At 35.9% G+C, this 24,181-nt stretch overlaps 1 protein-coding gene across 1 annotated transcript in view; it reads left to right on the top strand.

The window, feature by feature from the left end:
• The window catches only part of GLS (glutaminase), a 163,255-nt gene that overhangs the window by 97,365 nt on the left and 41,709 nt on the right, over window positions 1-24,181 (top strand). Inside the window, exons 7-8 of the mRNA XM_089105393.1 lie at window positions 15,240-15,367; window positions 22,295-22,410. Of these exons, the coding sequence (XP_088961519.1) occupies window positions 15,240-15,367; window positions 22,295-22,410 (244 nt within the window). The remainder of the gene's footprint in view (window positions 1-15,239; window positions 15,368-22,294; window positions 22,411-24,181) is intronic.

Raw genomic sequence — 24,181 nt, 5'->3', positions numbered from 1 at the left:
TGTAATTTTACAGGAAATATCTAGGGAGTGTTGCTTTTAGCCTAACGTGCATTAACTTGGTTCACACAGTAAGAACACATCTTTTAATTTTCTAATCTCTAATTGCACTTAGAAAGAAATGTAAAGGGTTACAGCTTCAAATTTGTTGTAAAGAGATTTTGCTTCTCTAATTGAACTTTAACTGCAGAGAATTGCATCTCTAATTGCACTTAGAAAGAAATGTAAAGGGTTACAGCTTCAAATTTGTTGTAAAGAGATTTTGGTTCTCTAATTGTACTCTAATTGCAGAGAATTGCATCTCTAATTGCACTTAGAAAGAAATATAAATGGTTACACCTCCAATTTTTTTGTAAAGATATTTTGCTTCTCTAATTGCAGAGAATTGTATCTCTAATTGCACTTTGAAAGAAATGTAAAGGGTTACAGCTTCAAATTTGTTGTAAAGAGATTTTGTTTCTCTAATTGCAGAAAACTGTATCTCTAATTGCACTTTGAAAGAAATGTAAAGGGTTACAGCTTCAAATTTGTTGTAAAGAGATTTTGCTTCTCCAATTGCACTCTAATTGCAGAGAATTGTATCTCTAATTGCACTTTGAAAGAAATGTAAAGGGTCACAGCTTCATGTTTGTTGTAAAAAGATTTTGCTTCTATAATTGCACTCTAATTGCAGAAAATTGTATCTCTAATTGCACTTTGAATGAAATATAAAGGCTTAACAGCTTCAAATCTGTTGTAAAGCGATTTTGCTTCTCTAATTGCACTCTAATTGCAGTGTATTGCATCTCTAATTGCACTTAGAAAGACATGTAAAGGGTTACAGCTTCAAATTTGTTGTAAAGAGATTTTGCTTCTATAATTGCACTCTAATTGCAGAAAATTTTATCTCTAATTGCACTTTGAAAGAAATATAAAGGGTTAAAGCTTCAAATCTGTTGTAAAGAGATTTTGCTTCTCTAATTGCAGTGTATTGCATCTCTAATTACACTTAGAAAGACATGTAAAGGGTTACAGCTTCAAATTTATTGTAAGGAAATTTTGCGTCTATAATTGCACTCTAATTGCAGAAAATTGTATCTCTAATTGTACTTTGAAAGAAATATAAAGGCTTACAGCTTCGAATCTGTTGTAAAGAGATTTTACTTCTCTAATTGCACTCTAATTGCAATGTATTGCATCTCTAATTGCACTTAGAAAGACATGTAAAGGGTTACAGCTTCAAATTTGTTGTAAAGAGATTTTGCTTCTATAATTGCACTCTAATTGCAGAAAATTGTATCTCTAATTGCACATTGAAAGAAATGTAAAGGCTTACAGCTTCAAATCTGTTGTGAAGAGATTTTGCTTCTCTAATTGCACTCTGATTGCAGTGTATTGCATCTCTAATTGCACTTAGAAAGACATATAAAGGCTTACAGCTTCAAACCCGTTGTAAAGAGATTTTGCTTCTATAATTGCACTCTAATTGCAGAAAAATGTATCTCTAATTGCACTTTGAAAGAAATGTAAAGGCTTACAACTTCAAATCTATTGTAAAGAGATTTTGCTTTTCTAATTGCACTCTAATTGCAGTGTATTGCATTTCTAATTGCTTTTAGAAAGAAATGTAAAGGGTTACAGCTTCAGATTTGTTTTAAAGAGATTTTGCTTCTCCAATTGCACTCTAATTGCAGAGAATTGTATCTCTAATTGCACTTTGAAAGAAAGACATGTAAAGGGTTCCAGCTTCAAATTTGTTGTAAAGAGATTTTGCTTCTCTAATTGCACTCTAATTGCAGTTTATTGCATCTCTAATTGCACTTTGAAAGAAAGACATGTAAAGGGTTCCAGCTTCAAATTTGTTGTAAAGAGATTTTGCTTCTCTAATTGCACTCTAATTGCAGTTTATTGCATCTCTAATTGCACTTAGAAAGACATGTAAAGGGTTACAGCTTCAAATTTGTTGTAAAGAGATTTTGCGTCTATAATTACACTCTAATTGCAGAAAATTGTATCTCTAATTGCACTTTGAAAGAAATGTAAAGGGTCACAGCTTCATGTTTGTTGTAAAAAGATTTTGCTTCTATAATTGCACTCTAATTGCAGAAAATTGTATATCTAATTGCACTTTGAAAGAAATGTAAAGGCTTACAGCTTCAAATCTGTTGTAAAGAGATTTTGCTTCTCTAATTGCACTCTAATTGCAGTGTATTGCATCTCTAATTGCACTTAGAAAGACATGTGAAGGGTTACAGCTTCAAATTTGTTGTAAAGAGATTTTGCGTCTATAATTGCACTCTAATTGCAGAAAATTGTATCTCTAATTGCACTTTGAAAGAAATGTAAAGGGTCACAGCTTCATGTTTGTTGTAAAAAGATTTTGCTTCTATAATTGCACTCTAATTGCAGAAAATTGTATCTCTAATTGCACTTTGAAAGAAATGTAAAGGCTTACAGCTTCAAATCTGTTGTAAAGAGATTTTGCTTCTCTAATTGCACTCTAATTGCAATGTATTGCATTTCTAATTGCACTTAGAAAGACATGTAAAGGGTTACAGCTTCAAATTTGTTGTAAAGAGATTTTGCTTCTATAGTTGCACTCTAATTGCAGAAAATTGTATCTCTAATTGCACTTTGAAAGAAATGTAAAGGGTCACAGCTTCATGTCTGTTGTAGAAAGATTTTGCTTCTATAATTGCACTCTAATTGCAGAAAATTGTATCTCTAATTGCACTTTGAAAGAAATGTAAAGGCTTACAGCTTCAAATCTGTTGTAAAGAGATTTTGCTTCTCTAATTGCAGTGTATTGCATCTCTAATTGCACTTAGAAAGACATGTAAAGGGTTACAGCTTCAAATTTGTTGTAAAGAGATTTTGCGTCTATAATTGCACTCTAATTGCAGAAAATTGTATCTCTAATTGCACTTTGAAAGAAATGTAAAGGGTCACAGCTTCATGTTTGTTGTAAAAAGATTTTGCTTCTATAATTGCACTGTAATTGCAGAAAATTGTATCTCTAATTGCACTTTGAAAGAAATGTAAAGGCTTACAGCTTCAAATCTGTTGTAAAGAGATTTTGCTTCTCTAATTGCACTCTAATTGCAATGTATTGCATTTCTAATTGCACTTAGAAAGACATGTAAAGGGTTACAGCTTCAAATTTGTTGTAAAGAGATTTTGCTTCTATAATTGCACTCTAATTGCAGAAAATTGTATCTCTAATTGCACTTTGAAAGAAATGTAAAGGCTTACAGCTTCAAATCTGTTGTAAAGAGATTTTGCTTCTCTAATTGCACTCTAATTGCAGTTTATTGCATTTCTAATTGCACTTAGAAAGACATGTAAAGGGGTACAGCTTCAAATTTGTTGTAAAGAGATTTTGCGTTTATAATTGCACTCTAATTGCAGAAAATTGTATCTCTAATTGCACTTTGAAAGAAATGTAAAGGGTCACAGCTTCATGTTTGTTGTAAAAAGATTTTGCTTCTATAATTGCACTGTAATTGCAGAAAATTGTATCTCTAATTGCACTTTGAAAGAAATGTAAAGGCTTACAGCTTCAAATCTGTTGTAAAGAGATTTTGCTTCTCTAATTGCACTCTAATTGCAATGTATTGCATCTCTAATTGCTCTTAGAAAGACATGTCAAGGGTTACAGCTTCAAATTTTTTGTAAAGAGATTTTGCTTCTATAATTGCACTCTAATTGCAGAAAATTGTATCTCTAATTGCACTTTGAAAGAAATGTAAAGGCTTACAGCTTCAAATCTGTTGTGAAGAGATTTTGCTTTTCTAGTAATGTATTTTAGCGAAGCCACGCAATCATTGGTGCTTCCATGCATTTTATCTTTTTATTGTTATTCAATTGGAAGTTTTGTATTACCCATTAACATCATTTGGAAAAACTATTGTAGGGGAAAGTCTCCCTCTAATTTTCGTGATTCTTAGGATTTACTACTACTATTACTAATAACTCACCGCAGCACCAAGCCGACTGAGGCCAACACAGCTACGCACGATCCTCCTCCACCCCAATCTATTCAAAGCCTCTCTTTTTACGCCCGCCCCCGAAGTTCCCATTTCCTTTAAATCTTCCTTTATGGCGTCCTCCCATCACAGAGGAAGGCGATCTGGTTTCTGTTTATGTATAGATGGTCGTCAAAAAAGAACAATTTTCGGCAATCTGCCATTTTTCTTCCACACAACGTGCCCTAGCCACCTCAGCCTATTTTTTATTATAGCCCTAGAGAGCGGTATTGAACCACACTTTTCGTATAGCCTATTGTTTGAAATACGGTCAGTCAGCCGGGTACCCAGAACAATCCTTAAGCAATTTCTCTGGAAAACATCTAGCAAATCTTCATTCGCTTTTCGGAGCGTCCATGCTCCAGAGCCCTATTTGACCACTGTCATCACTGTAGCTCTAATATTCTAATCTTGGTTTGCAGACTTATCTTCCTATTCTTCCAGACTTGTTTTAACTGTGAAAAAACACCCTGAGCCTTGGCTATTCTATTTTTAACATCTTTACTGCTCTCACCATCTTTACTAATAATCCTATCAAGATAAGTGAAGCTGCCCACCTGATCAATCTTTTCATTACTCAACGTCACGTTTTCATCTTCACTTATTCTTAGCCATAGTGACTTAGTACTCCTAACATTGATTTTCAAGCCAATTCTAGCGCCCTGAAGTCGCAAAACTTCTAAAACTTCATTCATTTTACTCAAACTTTCATCTAGAATGCCTAGATCATCAGTATAATCTAAATCCAGGATAATTTTTCCTCCCCGTTTGATTTAGTGGTCTCCCATTGCCTTTCCTGTGCTCCTTAAAACAAAGTCCATCAAAATAATCCATATAAAGGGGGATAGAACACAGCCCTGCTTAACTCCTGATTTAATACAGAACCAGGTGCTAACCTCATTTCCTACCATAACCGCAGCAGTGTTATTCTCGTACATAGCACTAATCACTTTAATGTATTTGTCTGGTATACCATACAAGGATAAAACCTTTACTAAAGCTCTTCTATCAACAGAATCGAACGCTTGCTCATAATCTATAAAACTGAGGGCCAAAGGTGTTTGAAAACTCTGGCACTTCTCAATTATCAGCCTAAGAGTGAAAATTTTGTCACCACAACCTCTACCTTTTCTAAAACCACACTGTACTTCTCTTCAAACTTTGTCTAAGGCATCGCACAATATAAAAAGTATCATATTAGTAAGTAATTTGCTACCTACAGAGACCAGACTAATGCCTCGATAATTATCACACTCACTTTTATCACCTTTCTTGTAAAGTAGCTTAATTAAGGTTTTACTAAAATCGTTAGGTACTTCCAGTTTTTCAAAAATCATATTCATAATCTTCAATAACTTATTTCTAACCTCAGAGCCACCATATTTGAGAAACTCATATACCAGCCTATCAGTACATTTAGCCTTATTATTCTCTAATCCTTTTAGTACTGTTGCTAATTCCTCCTCACAAAATAAATCTTCCTTCACATCCAAAGTATCACGAACTTTTTCATTTTCATCTATATTTTTTCCTGCATCTCTATCTCGGTTAAGCAAGTTCTCAAAGTGTTCGGCCCATCCCTCTTTAGTTTTTTCCTTATCGCTAATTGCGACCCCATTCCTATCTTTAACTGGGACAAGTCCGGATTGACTACTCCCTCTCAGTTTGTTAACGTGCCAGTACAATATTTTACTATTATGCCGTCTAGCTGCATCTTCCAGATCCTCGGCAATTTTATCCACGGCCTCCACTTCACACCTCCTTACTTCATATTTTAATGCTTTCTCCACTCTCTTTGCATTTCTTTTGTTTTCATATGATCTATCACTCAGATAATTCTTGTATAAGTCCTTTCTCCTTTCTATTAAACATAAAGCTTTTTCACTAATATTCTTAGCTGCAGTTCTAGCTTTCTTCCCTAAAACACTTTCAGCAACTTCACAAATTATTTTTTTAAAATTATTCCAACCATCTTCCACATTATCAAATTTTAAACTCTCAAGTTTCGTATTCAACTGTTCCTGGAAAGTTTCTCTCAAATTCTCATCCTGGAGTCTACCAACATCATAACTTCCTGGGAGGTAGTTACCCTCCCTAAATTTCAGTTTTAAATTAACCCTATACGCTACTAGATAATAATTTTCACTTTAAGCATCAACGACGCCAATCATATATATCAAATTATTCTGTATTTATACTGCTAGTCTTCGGTTTGCTATAGCATAATCAAAAAGGTTTGCTGTTTTGCCATCATCTGTATGCCATGTTAACTTATGAACCATTTTATGACCAAACACCGTATTTGTTATAACTAGATTGTTATACCTATTAATTATACCTATTAACAGTCTGTATCCATTGCTGTTTTCTTTTCCTACATCAAATTTACCTAGGCTGGGATACCATCTATCCCTATTTCTACCAACCTGGGCATTAAAATCTCCCAGTAATAACATCATATTTCTACCTGGGACCTTGTCTATTTGCTCCTGTAACTGTAAGTAAAATTCATCTGAGTCCCTAGTATCTCTGTCTGTTGGTTCTACAGGGGCATATACTACTATAACTGATACCCTGAACTTTATAGTCATAAAATGAGCAATTAGTATTCTATTATTAATACCTTCCCAGCCTAAACAAGACTTAGCAGCTTCCTTATTCATCATGAGCCCTACTCCCTGTCTATGTGCCCCATCCTTCCTGCCTGAGTAAACAAATTCTATATCACCTAATTTCATGCTTCCTACCCCTGGGATATGAGTTTCTGAAATTCCTAATAAATCCAGTTCGAATCGTCTGAATTCGTCAGTCAAAATGTCGATACGATAGTTATTCTTAGGATTTCCCTCATAATAACTCATATTTTCCACACAATTCTTGTGTTTCTACCATTGTTGTTCTAATTATATTTATAAAATAATGTAAATGGGTACATTTTTAAGGTTTGAAATTCTATTATCCTATTTTATCTATTCCTGCTCCTTTTTTTCCTGCTACTGTAATTTGTCCCTGATATTTAAGTGTATTTTTGGAGCCATTGCGTACTGAACGTTACTTCAAACCATACTTTTTTTTTTAGCTTAACTTCTTTGTTTAGGTTCACACAAGGATACAAATCCCCCCCCCCCCCATAAACCACCAAAATACATACAAGATGCAAAATGTAGTAATTATTATCACCGAAAATTGGTTCAGACAAAATACATGCTTTTTCACAACATGCGACGCCGTAGTTTTTATTTTTTTTTTTTTTTTTCCTCTCTCCAGGTATCAGCTTTATAGCAAACTTCTCTTTTTATGGTGAATAGTTCTTATTTCGCCAAATACCACTGACATCATCCATCCATCCTTTTATATTCTAGAGTTTTCTCTATCAGCTGTCTAATTGCATGGATTTGCTCAGTAGTGGACCTACTCGGCATAAACCCAACTTGCTTGTGGCGACGAAAGGGATGGAGGTACTTTGTTGCTCGCTTGACGAGCAGCATGGCGAAGAGTTTGCCGGGTATCGAGAGCAAAGCTATGCCACGATAGATATTGCATTCTACTTTACTTCCTTTCCTCTTGCAGACTGGCACAAGTAAGCCTGTCTCCCAGTTTGATGGGATCATTTCAGAGCACCACACAGTATTAAACCGCACTTGTAGCCAGATGGTTATAGATGGATCTCCATGGAGTCCTGATGTCAGGCCGCATACTCTCGGGGCTTTGCTGTTCTTCAGATTTCATACTGCAGCTTTAATTTCTTTTGCCGTAAATTCAGTGTCATCGGGGGCAGGTGTAGCATTGTCAGCAGCAGCAGTAATCTGGTTGTCAAATTAGTCGGGTGGGTCTGAGTTTAGTAGCTTCTCGAAGTGGAGTTACCACTGGCAGAGGCACTGAGATTGGTCGTAAATATTCTCGCAACTGGTTTTTGATGGGATCATTTCAGAGCACCACACAGTATTAAACAGTACTCGTAGCCAGAGGGTTATGGATGGATCGCCATGGAGTCCTGATGTCAGGCCGCATGCTCTCGGGGCTTTGTTGTTCTTCAGATTTCATACTGCACCTTTAATTTCTTTTGCTGTAAATTCAGTGCTATCGGGGGCAGGTGTAGCATTATCAGCAGCAGCACTAATCTGGTCGTCAATTTGGTCGGGTGGGTCTGAGTTTAGTAGCTTCTCGAAGTGGTGTTCCCACTGGCAGAGGCACTGAGATTGGTCGTAAATATTCTCGCAACTGGTGTTACGGAGATATGATGTAGTTTGAGTGTATTGACCTGAGAGCTAACGGAGGATCTTATATGTGGCTCCAATGTCCTTTTTTTTGTCGGCCTCTTGAAACTCGTGTGCTTTTTTGTAAATAAAGGTCTTGCGGTCTTTGTGCAGCATGATGTTACGCTCTTTATTTAATTACCTATTCGCTATCATGTCCTCGCGAAGGCGGGCTTCCCGTCTGCGATCAATAATGGTGAGGGACTCGCCGCTGATCCAGTCTTTTTTCTTACGCTTCTTCATTCCAGCAACGCTAGTTGCAGCTACAAGAGCATTCTCTTTGAAGACTTTCCTTGTACCTTCACTATCATCGCACTACTTAAGACATCAAATCTGTTGGATATTTTGAACTGATACTACTTAGCCAAAGCGGGGTCTTGCTGGATATGGTAGGTATCAATTTTCCGAGATGTCTGGATAGTTTTTGTAGCTTTTAGGCGAAGCCTGATTTTGGCTGCAACAAGATGATGTTCGGTATTCCCAAGTTCGGCGTCTCGGTTGGTGTGACAATTTTGTACAGACGACAGCCATCGCCGGCGTGTGATGATATAGTCGAGCATCTTCTTCGTTGATCCATCATATCTATACCAAGTATACTTGGCTATGTTGAGTCTCGGAAACTACGTGTTTGCAATGGTAAGATTGTGGGCGAGGCAGCAGTTCAGCATTCTCTCTGCGTTGTAGTTTAGGTTTTCTACTGTTACGGGTCCAACAGCGAAATTTCGTCCCACAGGCCAGACTCATTTGAAATGCTAGCATTCATATCTCCTAGAGGGACGAGGTAGTCATGGGGAGGTACTGACGATAGCTCAGAACTTAAAAGGGTACAGAAGTCATCCTTATCTTCTTTTTCGGCTTTATTTGTGGGGCCGTAATAGGTGATGATGGTTATTTTTCCATGTTTATCATCGAGCCTTGCTCACAGGAGCCTGGGTGTTACTGGTGTAAATGACAGGAGTGCCTTGCCTGCGGCACTGTTCAACACTAGGTCAATGTCTCCTCGTTTCTTGTGACCACCAGACCAGAGCAGTGTGCGCCCTTCGCCAGTGTACTCCTCACCATCACCAGGTAGATGTGTTTCAGTGATTCCAGCAATTGTAACTTTTTATTTCTTTTATTTCTTGGGTAATAGAAGCTTGAACCGGGTTGGTTCTGTGTCAGAACATTCCAGGTGGCCACATTAATGCCAGCTTGGTCAACGATATTCAGAAGGAATCATCCTTGGGCGGTCCGGGGTCGAGAAAGTGTAATTCTTTGGTTAATAGAAGCTTTGAACCGGGTTGGTTCAGTGTCAGAACATTCCAGGTGGACACATTGATGCCAGCTTGGTCAACGATATTCAGAAGGAATCATCCTGGGGCGGTCGGGGGTCGAGAAAGTTTTTGCGATGATGTATCGGAGGCTGAATTTCTGGTTCCATTTGTAGCAATAAAAGTTTCAGGAGGAGGGCTGCCAACCCCTCCGTCCCTAGGTGCATTTGGTTCTTTGGTGGCTAGCCAGATATCCAGAGGCACGTGGAGGTCGTTCTTCATGCGCCAATTTGCATGGGAACTAACTCCGGACGAACACCATTACCTCCCCAACCAGATAATATATCTGGTTTTTAATGTAGACCCAACCGCTGGGTAGGAGAAACTATCGTTGGATGTAAAACAAACAAATTAAAACTATTGTGTAGGCCTAAATCCAAAGACGCTATGCCACTAAAGTCTCTCTGAAGGTAAAATTACACTGAGAAGTTTGGAATTGTTATTTAAGGGTATTCCATATAAAAAAAGAATCAGCCTATCATGTCCATTAGAAACTTTTTTAGTTTATGTGGCCAAACTATTCAGAATTGATTGGGTGGTCTTGCCATACCTTGTAGAGCCTGGACAGGTGATCTGAATAAGCGGCAGAAAACTAAAAGCCGACTTGTACTTTCCCTGAAATCTTAGAAAAAGCTTGTAACATCTCTTGTTTTGTGCTGGAAATAGATATATTTAGTTTTAGAGAAGCTTATACCATTAGAAAGTCTAAGTTTTGTTTTTTCGATCAAGCGGAACAGAATTTTTATTTTAGAAGTCAGGAAAGGGTTGTCGCTAAAAACGTTCTAGTATATCTATCTGCTACGAAAATGCCCAAAATCACCTCAAAAGAAATGTCATTTGATCAATTTGAAAGCCCTTCAAGTTTCCTCTGGTGCAACCTGCTTTGATTGAAAACCTTGCCGACAGAATTCCATTGTCTTTTCAATCAAATTTCATAATCATATCACCAGTTCTCTATAGGTTTCAATGATAAGTAGTCCCCTGTGAGAATTCGCTAATGGGCCCCTGCCTTTGAGACAGTCAGCCGACATTGAGGTTCATAGCATGTTGTTTAAAGTATCAAATCTTCTTAATATCTCACCTGCTATATGATTATTCTGTTACTTTTCTGTCTTATAACGTCATATGGAATATAATCTGCCCACAAACAGAAGAAGCTTGAAATTGAAATTGCTGTTCGGGGTTTAAGATATTATAAGATCTTTGTTTGAATCAGAGAGAAAAGTTTAAATGAGATATTAAATGGTTCAATGAGGTTAAATAGGTTAAATGAGAATGAATGTGAACCCTATTGTTGCACCAGTGTGATTTCATGAGAAATGTCCGTTTTTGGGGCATACAGCAGTAACATATCCTTGGAAGAGAAACCCTTCTTATGTGGCCTCATAGTGGCGTCGGGGAACACCTTTCACGAGTTTGCCTAACCAGAACCCCAGCGACTGCAAACAGTGCTGTAAGGTGATCTTGAAGAGTTGATGCCCTTGAGGAAATTACGTAGCCTAGTAAACGGCAGAGCATCATAGTAGAATTTTATTAAGAAATGATTCATTCTAGCTATGGTATTTGTAATGAACTGCCTCTCATTGTAGCATAATATTTACAGTCTTGGACATATAATAAGCGTGGGTATTAGACTTGAGATTGCTTCTTTTGGACCTTGACTCTGGTTGATATGAGAATATTAACAAGCGGGAAAATCATGTAGTGACCAAAATGGGCCCAGACTTGCGCAAAACCTCTCCTTCAGTTAGAGATCCCTGGGACTTCTTGCTGTCTGGTTCTAAGCCAGCTTAAGCGCTTTGTATAGGCTTCGAGCTAGAAGAAATTAGAAATAGCAATAAAAGAAATGAAAAATAAGAAACGCCCCAGGTGCTGATAGTGTGGTAAGTTTTTTTTAATATGGTAGTTGCTAAGTCAGAGATAAATTACCGAAAGTTACGAATATGATTTTTGGATAGAGGAAAGCACCAAGTGAATTTCAGGAGAATTTTGATTAAATATGTTTATTAGGAAGGCGATAAGAGTAAGTGGTTAACTTTTAAACCCACATCTTGATATCTTGTTTTTCGAAGCTAATTCTTCAATAAGCAAGAAAATAGTTAAGACAGATAGCTGCTCTAATTTTTCCTTTTCAAGTATTCAAGCAAAACTATAAAAGATAATCATTCCCATGTTTAAACATGGGAGTGAATTTTTAGCAAAACAACACAAAAATAAAGATAAAACGTTGTAAACATAAAAAGTGCGCAGCGTTTTAGATGTATAATTTATGTAGTTTTTATTAGAGTTTTTGCTGTGCAGTCTGGAGAATATAGACGAAAACAATTTGTGAATCTGCTTATGGCTCAAGCAACCTCACATGAGCCTGCATCAGCACAGGTCTCAGCCAGGTTCACTCTTCAGTGTTGTCGTTTAATATGGTCAGTATCAACAAGGAGCAATTATCATGATTGGGCGGTGCAAGTAGCCTATATGCATGTAAAATAGGGCAGAAGTTAAGTCCGCGAAAGTACATTACCTCTGGTAATCAGCTTAGACCCAAAAATCCTTCTGAAAATGTTGGATATCTGTTGCACACTTAGAGTTAAAAGGTCTTTTATGGTCTTTCAAACAGAATAAGAGCTTTTTTTTATAGAAGTGTGAAAAAATCAAATGTATAAATTTATAAGTCCCTTCATACTCCAAACGTTTTTACAAAAGTAAATGATGCGATCACAAAAGCTATCGGTGATGGAAGCTGGAAAACTAAGCAGAACCCGTAGCTTTGGTGCATAACCTAGGAAGCGTCTAATAAATAAGCTAGATGGCTCCTATAATCTAGATGGATACCGATTAGGCCCCGCAGTCGTAGGTTTCTTAGTTTTTATGTAAAGTTGACTAGACGAACTTATATTACTCGGAAAACCAGGCTGAAATGTTTATTGGTTCAGTTCTGCTCTACGCAGCAGAAATGTGGCCAATGGATTTTGCAACCAAGATTCTTGTAAGACAAAACACGTTCTCCAAAATTGAAGGATCTTTTTGTTTTGGTTCCATTACTGGCGAAAGTATGCTCTTCTTTCGTCTCCAGGACCAGTTGTAATTTTTAGCGGAAACAAGTCCTAGGATCGCAAGCCCTCTTTGCTGGACATAAGACACCAAGAGCCGTAAAGTGGCGTTGATATTCGTGCCTAGTCAGACATTTGTTGGTCCAGTCATTAATATCAAGGCAGTTTCTGTTCACATGGAAAATTGGTACTTGACCGCAAAAAGTTACAGCCAAGCATATATTTTTAGAGTCTAGAACTCTGCGTCTAGAATTTCGAGATATATCAATCAGACAGTTTTTGTGACTATATTATCTGCACTAAAAAGTGACGTTCATATGTATGTCTGTCTGGACTTCCTTGCCTTAGTAAGTACTGGGAACGCCGCTTAAGTCAAAGTCAAATCGCTTGCGCATATTCCGGTCTTAAATTATCGATAGATTTCTAATCAATTTGTATTTCTTCAACTACCAAGAATAGATTATGTCGTCCAGAGTCTATTTACCTCACTGATCTTGCTTAATCATTCCGTTATCACGATTGTTTCTATTTCCGGAGTTAATTCAAGTGTTTCCCGTAACTATGGATTTAGATGTTATTTAGCGTCAGATCTCGAGAGAAGAAATACATTTTTAGAAAGAGGAATTTTTTCTGCCATTAGAGAGATATCTTTATTTGAAAGCAAATAAACTTAAAAAAAAAACAAGATGTCACTGAAAATTTATACCACCTTTTACAAACAAAACAGCAAAGTTAGCTGATTGCTACTTGAGAGAGATTCAACCCCACTGAAAAAGGAATTATTGTATCGCATTTTTAGCGATACTTTTTTCTACGATACTGAAGGCAAGCTATGGATTGGCCGCCAAAAATTGCAAGAGCAATGACTTTTATACCATCTTATCGAAAACAAAAAATAAAATAAAAAAATAAAGAATGTTGGACAACATATCCGAAACTTAACCTTTTAGGCAACCAGAAAATTAAATATGTTTAAATACAAAGAAACAAAACTTTACTCTTTATTGTACAACATTTACTTCAAGATGTTCTTATTTTATAAGTAAGTTGTTCAGTCAAATTTTCGAATGTTCAGTCTACATCTTTGTAGATAGAACCTTGAAACCTCTGCAGTTGGGTTCTCTGATATGCTGAATCTCATGTTGTGATTTCATTAAGATCACATTGACTTTTGGGGGTGTTTCCTCTTTTTTTTTGAAAATTAGGCAAATTTTTTCAGGCTCGTAGTTTTTGATAACATAAAACTTATTGAATTTAACATATTTGGAATCAGCATAAAAAGCCAATTCTTTGATGTATTAAATAAAAAAAAAGTTTTTTTCAACTGGAAGTAAGGAGCGACATTAAAACTTAAAATGAACAGAAATTTTTACGTGTATGAGGGGGTTCTCCCCCTCGTCAATACCTCGAATTTTGTTTCAATTCTTTAAGGATGACCCCTGAATCACAAAGGCCGTTTAATTATAGTAAATAGCTCTTTTGGAAGTACTAAAAAAAACTTTAGCGTAAAGACGATGGTATTGATGAGGTGGAGAACCCCCCTCAAATACGTAATAATTTCTGTTCATTTTAAGTTTTAATGTTGCTCCTTACTTTCACTTGAAAAAACTTGTTTTTTTATTTAATTACTGATCGTTTTTTAATTAATGCTGGGAAATCCGGCGCCTCCTTCGCGTAAAATTCCGTTCCCCCATGAAAAATTCCTCCATTGAAAGATACTACCACGTAACCCCCTCCCCCAACACCCTCCCACCAGAAAGAAATCCCCCCGAAAATGTCTGTATACTTCCCAATGACCAATACTATGTGTAAACAATGAGCAAAGTTCATAATTTTCAGCCCTTCCCCCAGGAACTGTGAGAAATTAAATCATCCTCAAAGACATAGTTATTAGATTTTTCTACTATGTTTAATAAAATGGCTATCTAAAAAATTTTATCTGGTGACTTACGGAAAAAAAGAGCGCGGGAATGGGCCTAGTTGCCCTCCAAATTTTTGGTCACATGAAAAGGACACTAGAACTTTTAATTTCCGTTCGAATGAGCCTTCACGTGATACTCTAGGACCACTGGGTTGATACGATCACCCCTAAAACAAAATAATAAAATAAACACGCATTCGTGATCTTTGTTCTGGCAAAAAATACAAAATTCCACATTTTTGCACATATGAGCTTGTAACCTCTACAGTAGGGTTCTCTCATATGCTGAATCTGATGGTGTGATTTTCCTTAAGATTCTATGATTTTTAATGGTGTGTTTCCCCCTTTTTTCAAAAATAAGGCAAATTTTCTCAGGCTCGTAACTATTGACGGGTAAGACTAAGTTTGAGGAAACTTATATATTTGAAATTAGCATAAAAGTTTGATTCTTTGATATATGTATTGGTATCAAAATTTCGATTTTTACAGTTTCGGTTACTATTCAGCCGGGTCGCTCCTTACTTACAGTTCGTTACCACGAACTGTTTGATTAATTGTTATAAAAATTCCTATTTTGCAGAGTTTCGATTACTATTAGCCCAAAATGCTCCTAACTTACGCTTCGTCACCATGAACTGTCTGATTTATTGCTAATATATTTGATAATTTGATATTGTTTACTAATTTTCGTTTTCCAATTTCAGGTTGCGTCTTATATACCACAACTGGAGCGCATGAGCCCCGACTACTGGGGGGTAAGCTTGTGTACGATAGATGGCCAACGATTTTCTATTGGTGATACTAAAATACCGTTCACGATGCAGTCCTGCAGGTAAGTTTTTCCGTTTTTTAAGGCCGGGCCAATGAATTTCTTTTTCTGTCGGCAAGGCTTTTAAGGCCGGAGGCCGGGCCAATGATTTTTTTTATCTGTCAGCAAGGCTTTCAATTAGTGATAGCCGAAATTGTTTAAAGTACCAAAGACGTCAAAACAAAAATATTTCTGTCTTCTGGAGCTATCTTAGGTTTATTACTTCTACTGTTAACAACTCACCGCAACACCAAGCCGCCTGAGGCCAACACAGCCACACACGCACCTCCTCAATCCCAATCTATTCAAAGCCTCCCTCTTTACACCCTCCAAGCAATTTTCAATTTCCCTTAAATCTTTCTTTACGACATCCTCCCGCACCAACCGCGGACGACCTGCTTTCCGTTTAACCCTACACTTAGGCCTATTCATGAATAGAAACTTACGGTTTTCTAAGATGTTTCGAAAAATTTCCAACGCAGGGCCACATTTTGTCAGTGTTGTCATCTTGAACTATGAAAGTAGATAACAAACCTGATTTTGTTAAAGTTAGCGACACTTTTTATTCGGAAAATGCTAACATTACAAACTTTAGATTTCCAAAGACAACTACCCCTTCAAGAAAAGCAACACTTCTTAAGTTATTTGATACCATATGATTTTAGTTTGATACCATATGTTGATACTATATTGTTGATACCATATATGTTGATACCATATAAAACATTTGATACCATATGTTTTTAGTTTAATTCTTGTTAATTTATCAACTACCTTCCTTTCCATTTTTTGCATTTTGCGCCAGCTACTTTCAAAAAATGCCTAACACCATATGAAGGTTTTTTTTTTTCATGAAGATGTTTACCGATATTTTTTAAATATATTTAAATATAATCATATTTAATTTTTGTAAAGTTTTCCCTTAACTAATTCAAACAATCATATTTCATTTGCACTGCAATTGGTACTTCAAGTTAAAACTTTAAAGATGATTTTAATTTAATGTAAATACATTAAAGACTTTAATGTAATGTAAATACTCTAATGTAAATACGTTAATAATGTAAAACTTTAAAATTTACACTTTGGCTATGGACATATGGAGGAGGGGACTTTCAGGCAAGAATTTTTACCCAGGATTTTTTTCGGAGGGTATTTCACTCAAAGATTTTTTTTTGGGGGGGGTCTACACTAAAAAACCTCAAAAAATTCATACAAAATTTGTTTATATCCATTTTTGTTACGTTTTTACGAGTCAAACAAACATTTCGGGGAGGAGAGGGGCTCAATCCCCCTATTCCTCCCCCCCCTTGGTACGGCCTTGCTTTCAGGTATGTGTCCCCTCTCTCGCCACTTTCAGCTCCCTTGCGTAATTACAGTCTTAGCTATTACGGTAGATTGAGTTCTGAAGTGGGACAAATAGGATATTTAGGAATTTCGGACTTAACTATTTGACGTAGCAGAATGTGATAAATTTATTTCAATCCCTTGGACCGACAATAGATGAAATTTCACAAGGCATTACTGCCTCTGAAACAGATAAGCTCAATATATAGTATTTCGGCAATTTTAAATTGATTGGCTGTCTCAGAATTTTCGCTTGATAGCTCTTTGGCCCACTTTGGTTTAAAATTCTTCTTTTACGTTACAAGATGGCATAAAGCGTCACTTTGTTATGGCACAACCTTTTTTCTGTACAAGAACTACACCATAACTTCTAATTTTAGTTATAATGAACTCTGTCCTTATGTTCTAGAACTACTAGTGTAATAAGATCACGCCTGAAAAAAAAACTAACAGACATTCATGTACCTGTGATCACCCTTCTCAAAAAAAAAAAAAATTCCAAATTCTGTATTTTCGTCGTTAGGGGCTTACAATATCTGCAATAAGATCGTCTGATATGCTAGATTTGATGGTAGAATTTGCATCAATGTCACTAGCCCTTATAGGATCTCCTGCTGTTTTATCGAAAATCAGGCAAATATGCTTAAGCTCGTAACTTTTAGGGGTATCTTTATGCCTACAGAATTTTACATATTTATACTCACCATAAAAAGATGATTCTTTCGTTGTGTATTTTGTCATAAAAACTCCTTTTTTAGTGTCTTGGCTAGTGTTAGCACCAGTCACTCCTTAGTTTTGTGTTTAAAAACAGTTATTGCGTGCCTCAGATTTGTGGCTCAGCCATTACTGCACATAATGCCCAGAAATATTTCCACAAAGTATACACGTACACCTGTTAAGAGCCAACTTATCTTTTCCCGCGCTTTCATTACCAGAACGCTTTTTGTTTCTTTTAGCAAAACTCGAAGCTAAAATTTCAGCAGGTGTTTTGGGGGGTAACGTTAGATGGTTCTCTAATGATGTCTAAGTCGGGCCAAAACTGAGACACCAATTTTGTTTATACGGCAATTGTAAACTGTCAAAGTATCCAGTGTGACCACTCTACATTGGGAGACTTTTCTTGAATTTTAATAGATTTCAAGTCCAACTAGGCTTGTTTAAATTCAGAATAATGTTTTTACTGACCGAAGGCTGGTCTATTAATTTCCCGACAAATCTATAATAAATAGAGTATAATGATGTAATAATCAACAAATTAATGTATTTAACATAACAAATACAAACAAATTTACAGTGGCCATCTACAAAAACCCGAAGGTTTGTTTACGATGGCTGCAAATCCATTATTATAAAGCTCTACATCCACATCACAACTATCTTGTTGCGGGGAAAAATCAACATTTGAAATAAATCAACATAAAGAACATCTCCTACTCTAGGGGGATTACTCTCTAGAAATCGGAAGCGAGAAATATCACCCATCATCCTTACATCATCGACTCAAAAAAAAATGAGATACTTCTAACTAAATCAACTATGAAAAAATCAATTAGTATCAGCTAGGCTATAGAGCCGACGCGGTGCGCTTTGGCTGGGTAATTTCGCGAAAATGCAACCTGTTACTGCCCAAGCATTTTTCATACCAAATATTATTCACATTCAAATTTCTAATCATTCAAATTATCACCCAAAAGGTAACGCTTCAATCTACTCTTGAGCTGGCTTACATTATCAGCTTGTCCAATAGCATCTAGGAGGGAATTGCACACCCCCGGTCCCGAAAAACAAGCCAAAAGTGCAGTACGTTCAGTTTGAGCTCCGGAGCTCAGATGCAGATTCACTTGCGTGTATAGTATCATAAGCGTGGTAGGATGAATTAGCTTTAAAAATTTCCCAAAATACCTACGGTGATAGAATAAATAAAACTTTCTCATTTTTAGTTTTCCTACTTAATATTCACAATGGTTCTTTTTATTTATATTTCTCTACTGTATTGCTTCTTTTTGCTGAAAATGTTTTGCAAAAAGGGCTCTTTTTAAAAGGAAAATAGTACGATCTTTCTCCATAAATACGTGTATTTTGGGTCATCATAGAAATGACCAGGATTGACAAATGTCAGGGAAAGGCTCATTAACCTTGCATAAGTGTTTTAGTGTTTGTTAATTAATCGTATTCAATTACCTTAGAATGTCTTGATTTTATTTTCCTTAATTTATGTTCACGCTAGATGGTTTTTTTTTACTCAGGTTTTTTCTTTTCATTATTTATCTTTTGTCCGAAATTGGTTTCTCAAAACTCCAATATTCCTTATGTAATTTGCCTTTTTTTCAATTACGAGTTTCTTTCGGACTATTGATCATCAATGGCGCTCCCAAGATAGACTAATAGAGAGAGAATGGGGGGGGGGCTTATTAGCATTGTATCAGTATTCTAGTCATTTTTTTTTCCTTTATCGAGCGCGTCATTCTAGACTGGGATGCACTTTCATGCAGTTGAATTTAAAATTCATAGTTTATAGTTTTTACTTTATTTCTTTATATTCATGTTAAATCAATTTTACTTGTATTTTTGTTTTATTCTTCCTTTTTTTGCTCAAAACTTTTGAACGAAATTTTCCATCATTTCCAATTTTTTTGTTCAAATTTTGCAATTTTTGATTCAAATTTTAAGTCTTTTCACGAGAAATCACCACAGGCGTACCCAGGATCGATAAGTCGGGGGGGGGGGGTATTAGATTTGAATCAATGAATTAGCATTTGTTTTTCATTTTTTAGCCACCGTATCGTTCTAAACTGGACCTCCTTTTACTTCCTTTTACTATACCTCCTTTACTTTTGAACATGTTGGTTCATCTTTACTTTTTTGTTTTTTCTCTTGTTCTGGCTTTATAATTCGTTTTATGCCCTATTAATGTAGCTCAAGTGTATTCATGACTAAGAAAATATTTAAAGCCCTCAATGAAAAAATGCTTAGTTTAGACATCGACCATTTTTCGTCCCAGAACTATCTTGATAAAATTTTTAGTTTACCTCTATAGATTATTATTTACTTTTATCTGGATTAAAACGAAATGAAAAATCTAGAAAAACGGGTGTAACATTTTAATAGCACAGTGGAAAATAACGAAAGTCTTCTTTTTTCTTAACATTTTAACTTCTTCCTAAACTTAACATTTAGGCTTCAAATCCGGAAGCCTTTATCAGCGGGAAAAAAACTATACTAAAAAACAACTATACAAAAATTGTATATAAAGAAAAGGGAAAAAGGAAGAAAATATAAACGATACAAGCTTAAATCTTAATAAAGTCCGAACACAATAATATTTACCTTGCAATAAGGTAACAATACCCCATTGCAGAACAAAATAGGTTGTCTGTCATAAAGGTGTTAAACATGGGCGTAGTCCATACTGAATTAACAGTTAATATAGACATTAAAGCTTCATTTAACTAGATTTTTCATTTGAGGCTTGATAAAACTATGTGCAGCGATGTATGATTGGAAGAGGGCCAGTTGATCTTTGTGTTGGTGGGGAATTAGGTGGCCTGCTGCCTCAGGAAGTGCATTTTATGTCCAAATTTTCTAACTTCTCTTCTGACCTCTCATAAATGTAGAAGGAGGCATGGGGAGAGGGTAGAGATTAATCTCTATTTTCATTTCATTTCTAGGAATATTTTTAGATTTAGCATATAATGTGCGTGCCCCGTGATGATAGCTTTCTTTCTGTTGTTAGAGATGGTGTTTTTCTGTGTAAAATAAAAGCTCATATTCCTGTGTATGTTCAGCGGTGCAAAATTTGTACAGATGGGAGACAAGTGCTGATTGGGATATTCTCAGGATGGATGGGGGAGATAAGTACTAGCAGGAGCTTTTTTCTACTAATATTTAAATGGGACCATTTCTCGTGTTCCTCTTTATACACTTTTTAAATGTTTTCTTGTTTCCTGGTGGGATTGCCACCCTGTCCCTGTCAATGGGAACATTGCCATTAAAAAGACTTATTAGAAGAAATCACCTTAATAATGATGGTAATAATATGTTTTCTTTCCGTCAAAAGCCTGACTTTTCTTCCCCAATGCTTTAAGAACGGCTGTTCAGGCACAATAGTTAATGGAATGGGATAAACCAGGACACTCTAAGAAAGGAGAGCTTGTTGATGTGCATTTGCTTTAACAACCAAATCTTTATTTCAAGTGTTTGAAAAGGCAATCGGTAATCAAAACAATCGGAATGCACGTTAGCCATAATTGTTGCATTTCTAAATGCTCTCGGCATAATAGTGTACAATTTTAGTGTAAATAGCGGGGGGGGGGGCAGATTCCCTCATATGACGATTAATTTTCTTCGTTCTAATTTTTAATATCAGTCTTTATTTTCACTTGAAGCCTATTTTTTCGTTTAATCTTCGAATTAGACGTAATGCATCAGTATAAGGAGCTCCCAGTGAAAATTTTAAAAATTTACAGCTACTTTATAAACAGTATTGTTATTAACTTGCCCTAAATTAAATATTGTTAGTGAGTCGTCTAACAGTAGACGTCCCCCCTTAGTTACGCCAAGGTATGCAAAACAAAATGTGCGCTTTAGTGATAAGAGTGCCGAGAAAAGAAAGCATGATGTTTAACTGGTACTTTACCATGTGTGTGATTTTCTCGCATTGCCTGTTATGATACAAAGCTGAAGTTTTCCAATAATTGTTTTTGATCATAAAATAGAAAGGGATTCCAGCTCTTAGACCTTTTTGTGTAATAATGTATGCCTAGAATAATAGATGGATAAATAGAAAAAAAAATGGAGTTAAAAACCAGGTGAGAATGGACTTCTTGAGTTGGAAACACTTTGAAATTGGGTCAAAGATGTAAAACTCGTTAAAAGTCTATTTTCTAGAATTTAGACCGATAGAACTAGTTCTTGAGACCATTAAGATTCATTTGCTACTCTGCTGCCAACTATATTGATTTTGGTGATTCTGGAATTTGACAAATTGCCAAAATTGATTCCAAAACATGAACAATCACGAAATTCGACAAATGGTGATTCCAAAATCAAATTCTGGTCATTCTCATTTTCTTTAACCATTTAGAACTTAAAGTACTGTGAAGGGATTCACTTAGATATCATGAGAATCAGTAAATCAGACTTGGATGAAAGAAAAAACTTTATACTCTCGGGGAAATCCTCTGATCTCCTCCATAAAGTTGCGCTATGAGTACGAGTGAGTATACAAAATAATGAATATTTAGGGAGCAACTTATTCCAGAATATTTTTCACCAGTGTGAGCTAAAGGTCTGAAGATCTTCTTATGGAAAGGGGAGGGGGGTGTTGGTACCACTAATAACAGCATTTTAATTAGCAAGCAGGTATTGCGAATTGCTTATTTAGAATTCCAATTAACTGAAGTGATGGTTGCTTGATCTATATGTTTTGTCCTTTGAACGATAGTATCGTAAATTGTATAAATTTAGATTCCAAACTGAATAGGCTTTGGCACTAGTTTTTACTGGAAGTTGTCTTTGTATCAGAAGAGCAATGGAGCTAAAGCTATCTATTCTTTGACTAGAAACTTATTAAATCCTTTTTAGATTTTTTCTTTTTTCCTTCAGTAAGCCGTTGACCTATGCAATAGCCTTGAATGAACTAGGGTCAGAAGTTGTCCATAGATATGTGGGACAGGAACCTTCTGGACGGATGTTTAACGAGCTAGTTTTGGACTTCAATAGTAAGTCTCTCTCTCCCTCTCTCTCTCTCTCTCTCTCTCTCTCTCTCTCTCTCTCTCTCTCTCTCTCTCTCTCTCTCTCTCTCTTTCTCTCTCTCTTTCTCTTTCTCTTTTTTTTACCCTTCCTCATCACTATATGAGACTATGAGACATTCTATGAGATTAGTTAGGGTAGTATCTTACCTCAGCCCTGTTTCTATTCTAGCTGCGGTAAAGTGTTTAATTGAATCGTTTATAGGCTAAATTGGTTGAGTTCATATGTTTGAATATGTAGAATATGTGATGTAGATTACATTTCAATATACTATTAATAAACACTATTACAACTTTTTTCACACTTTAAATAATCACAAACACACACAACAAATCAATACTATCAGAAAAACACCCTTTATTCTACACTCACACTCGCACACTTTAAAAAACTTTCCAACCCACAGTTTACCTATTCTTTCTTCTTTTTTTTTGACGCGCAAGTTCTCCGGCCGAAATTTTTCAGCCGGCAATTCTGCGACCCAAAATTTTTCAGACGCACAAGTTCTCCGGCCAAGATATAAGCCAGCAACTCTACACTCTGACGCTTCTAGCCACGTCACAGGTGACTCATCCAGTTACCTACCATAAATATACTAAAAACAGACAGACAAAAACACTCACATATTTAGGACTAAGACTCACTCTCTCTCTCTTGCAAATTTCATACACCAACTCTTCCTTTTTTTTCAGTAGATAACACAAACACTATTTATTTATTTTTCACCAACATGCGATGTAGATGTGATATAGATGATGAATATGTGATATAAATTCTAGTATTGGGTTAGTTCAGTGTCACCCATTCGCCAAAATGTAGGGGAAAGAGCAGGTATTTTCTTTTTCACGAAGACGCAATAAATGGTATTTCAAATTCTGTAGGTGGAGATCCTTTTTGTGATGAAATACCAAAAAAAGTAGTTTTTTTTAATCACAAACTGACGTATGGATTTATAAGAAACAATAGTGCATCCAATAGCAAGATCGAATGCAATCGACCTGCACTTATCCCTTTTTGTTCTTATTCCCGAATTTAAAGTAATTATAACTTTTATTTCACTTGACAAAAATATAACCTGAGCAACATTGGGATTTAGATTCGGATGTCGAGAAAATACTTTACAACGAGAAAATACTTTATAAAGTATAAAACACTTTAAAAACGAGAAAATACTTTACATGCAATTTGTCTATGTGACAAATTTCATTGATGTATCAAACTGACAAAATGTCAGTGTGACAAATTGTCAGTATCACATATTCAGCATATTAGTTCGACCTTTCGAAATTGACAGTAATTTCGTATAAGCGAACCATATGAAAAAATAATCGTTGAAATACTAGCTCCCAAATTTAAATATTTTTAAAACTTCGATTTTTTATTCTTTTAAAGGCATTTAGCATACCTTTGTGTCAAGCTTAAATCTTATAATAGGGGAACATTCTCTATGTATCTAGAAATTTTAGCCCCCCCCCTCCCCTTGTTTTTCTCTCGTTAAAGTTCAGTATAATGCAGGAATCTGTTTGCTTTCTATGGCAAAAAAAAAAAAAAATTGACTTGCATAGTAAAACCTTGGAGTAAATTCATAAATAAATCATCTTATAATGCTAAACAGTTGTCTACTTATTTCGCTATCAAAATTATGTGAGACATCTCATTCCTCTCTGTGTTTACATATAGTCCCGTAAGAGCATTTCCTATTTCATATCCTCCTAGGATATCGGGATCTATCTCTGGGAA

Source organism: Artemia sp. Qi Xiang Cuo, chromosome 19 (genome assembly GCF_049724085.1).
Source record: "Artemia sp. Qi Xiang Cuo chromosome 19, ASM4972408v1, whole genome shotgun sequence".
Lineage (NCBI taxonomy): Eukaryota > Metazoa > Arthropoda > Branchiopoda > Anostraca > Artemiidae > Artemia > Artemia sp. Qi Xiang Cuo.
Note: the sequence above shows the minus strand (reverse complement) of the source record. Positions and strands in the feature narration are given on the sequence as shown.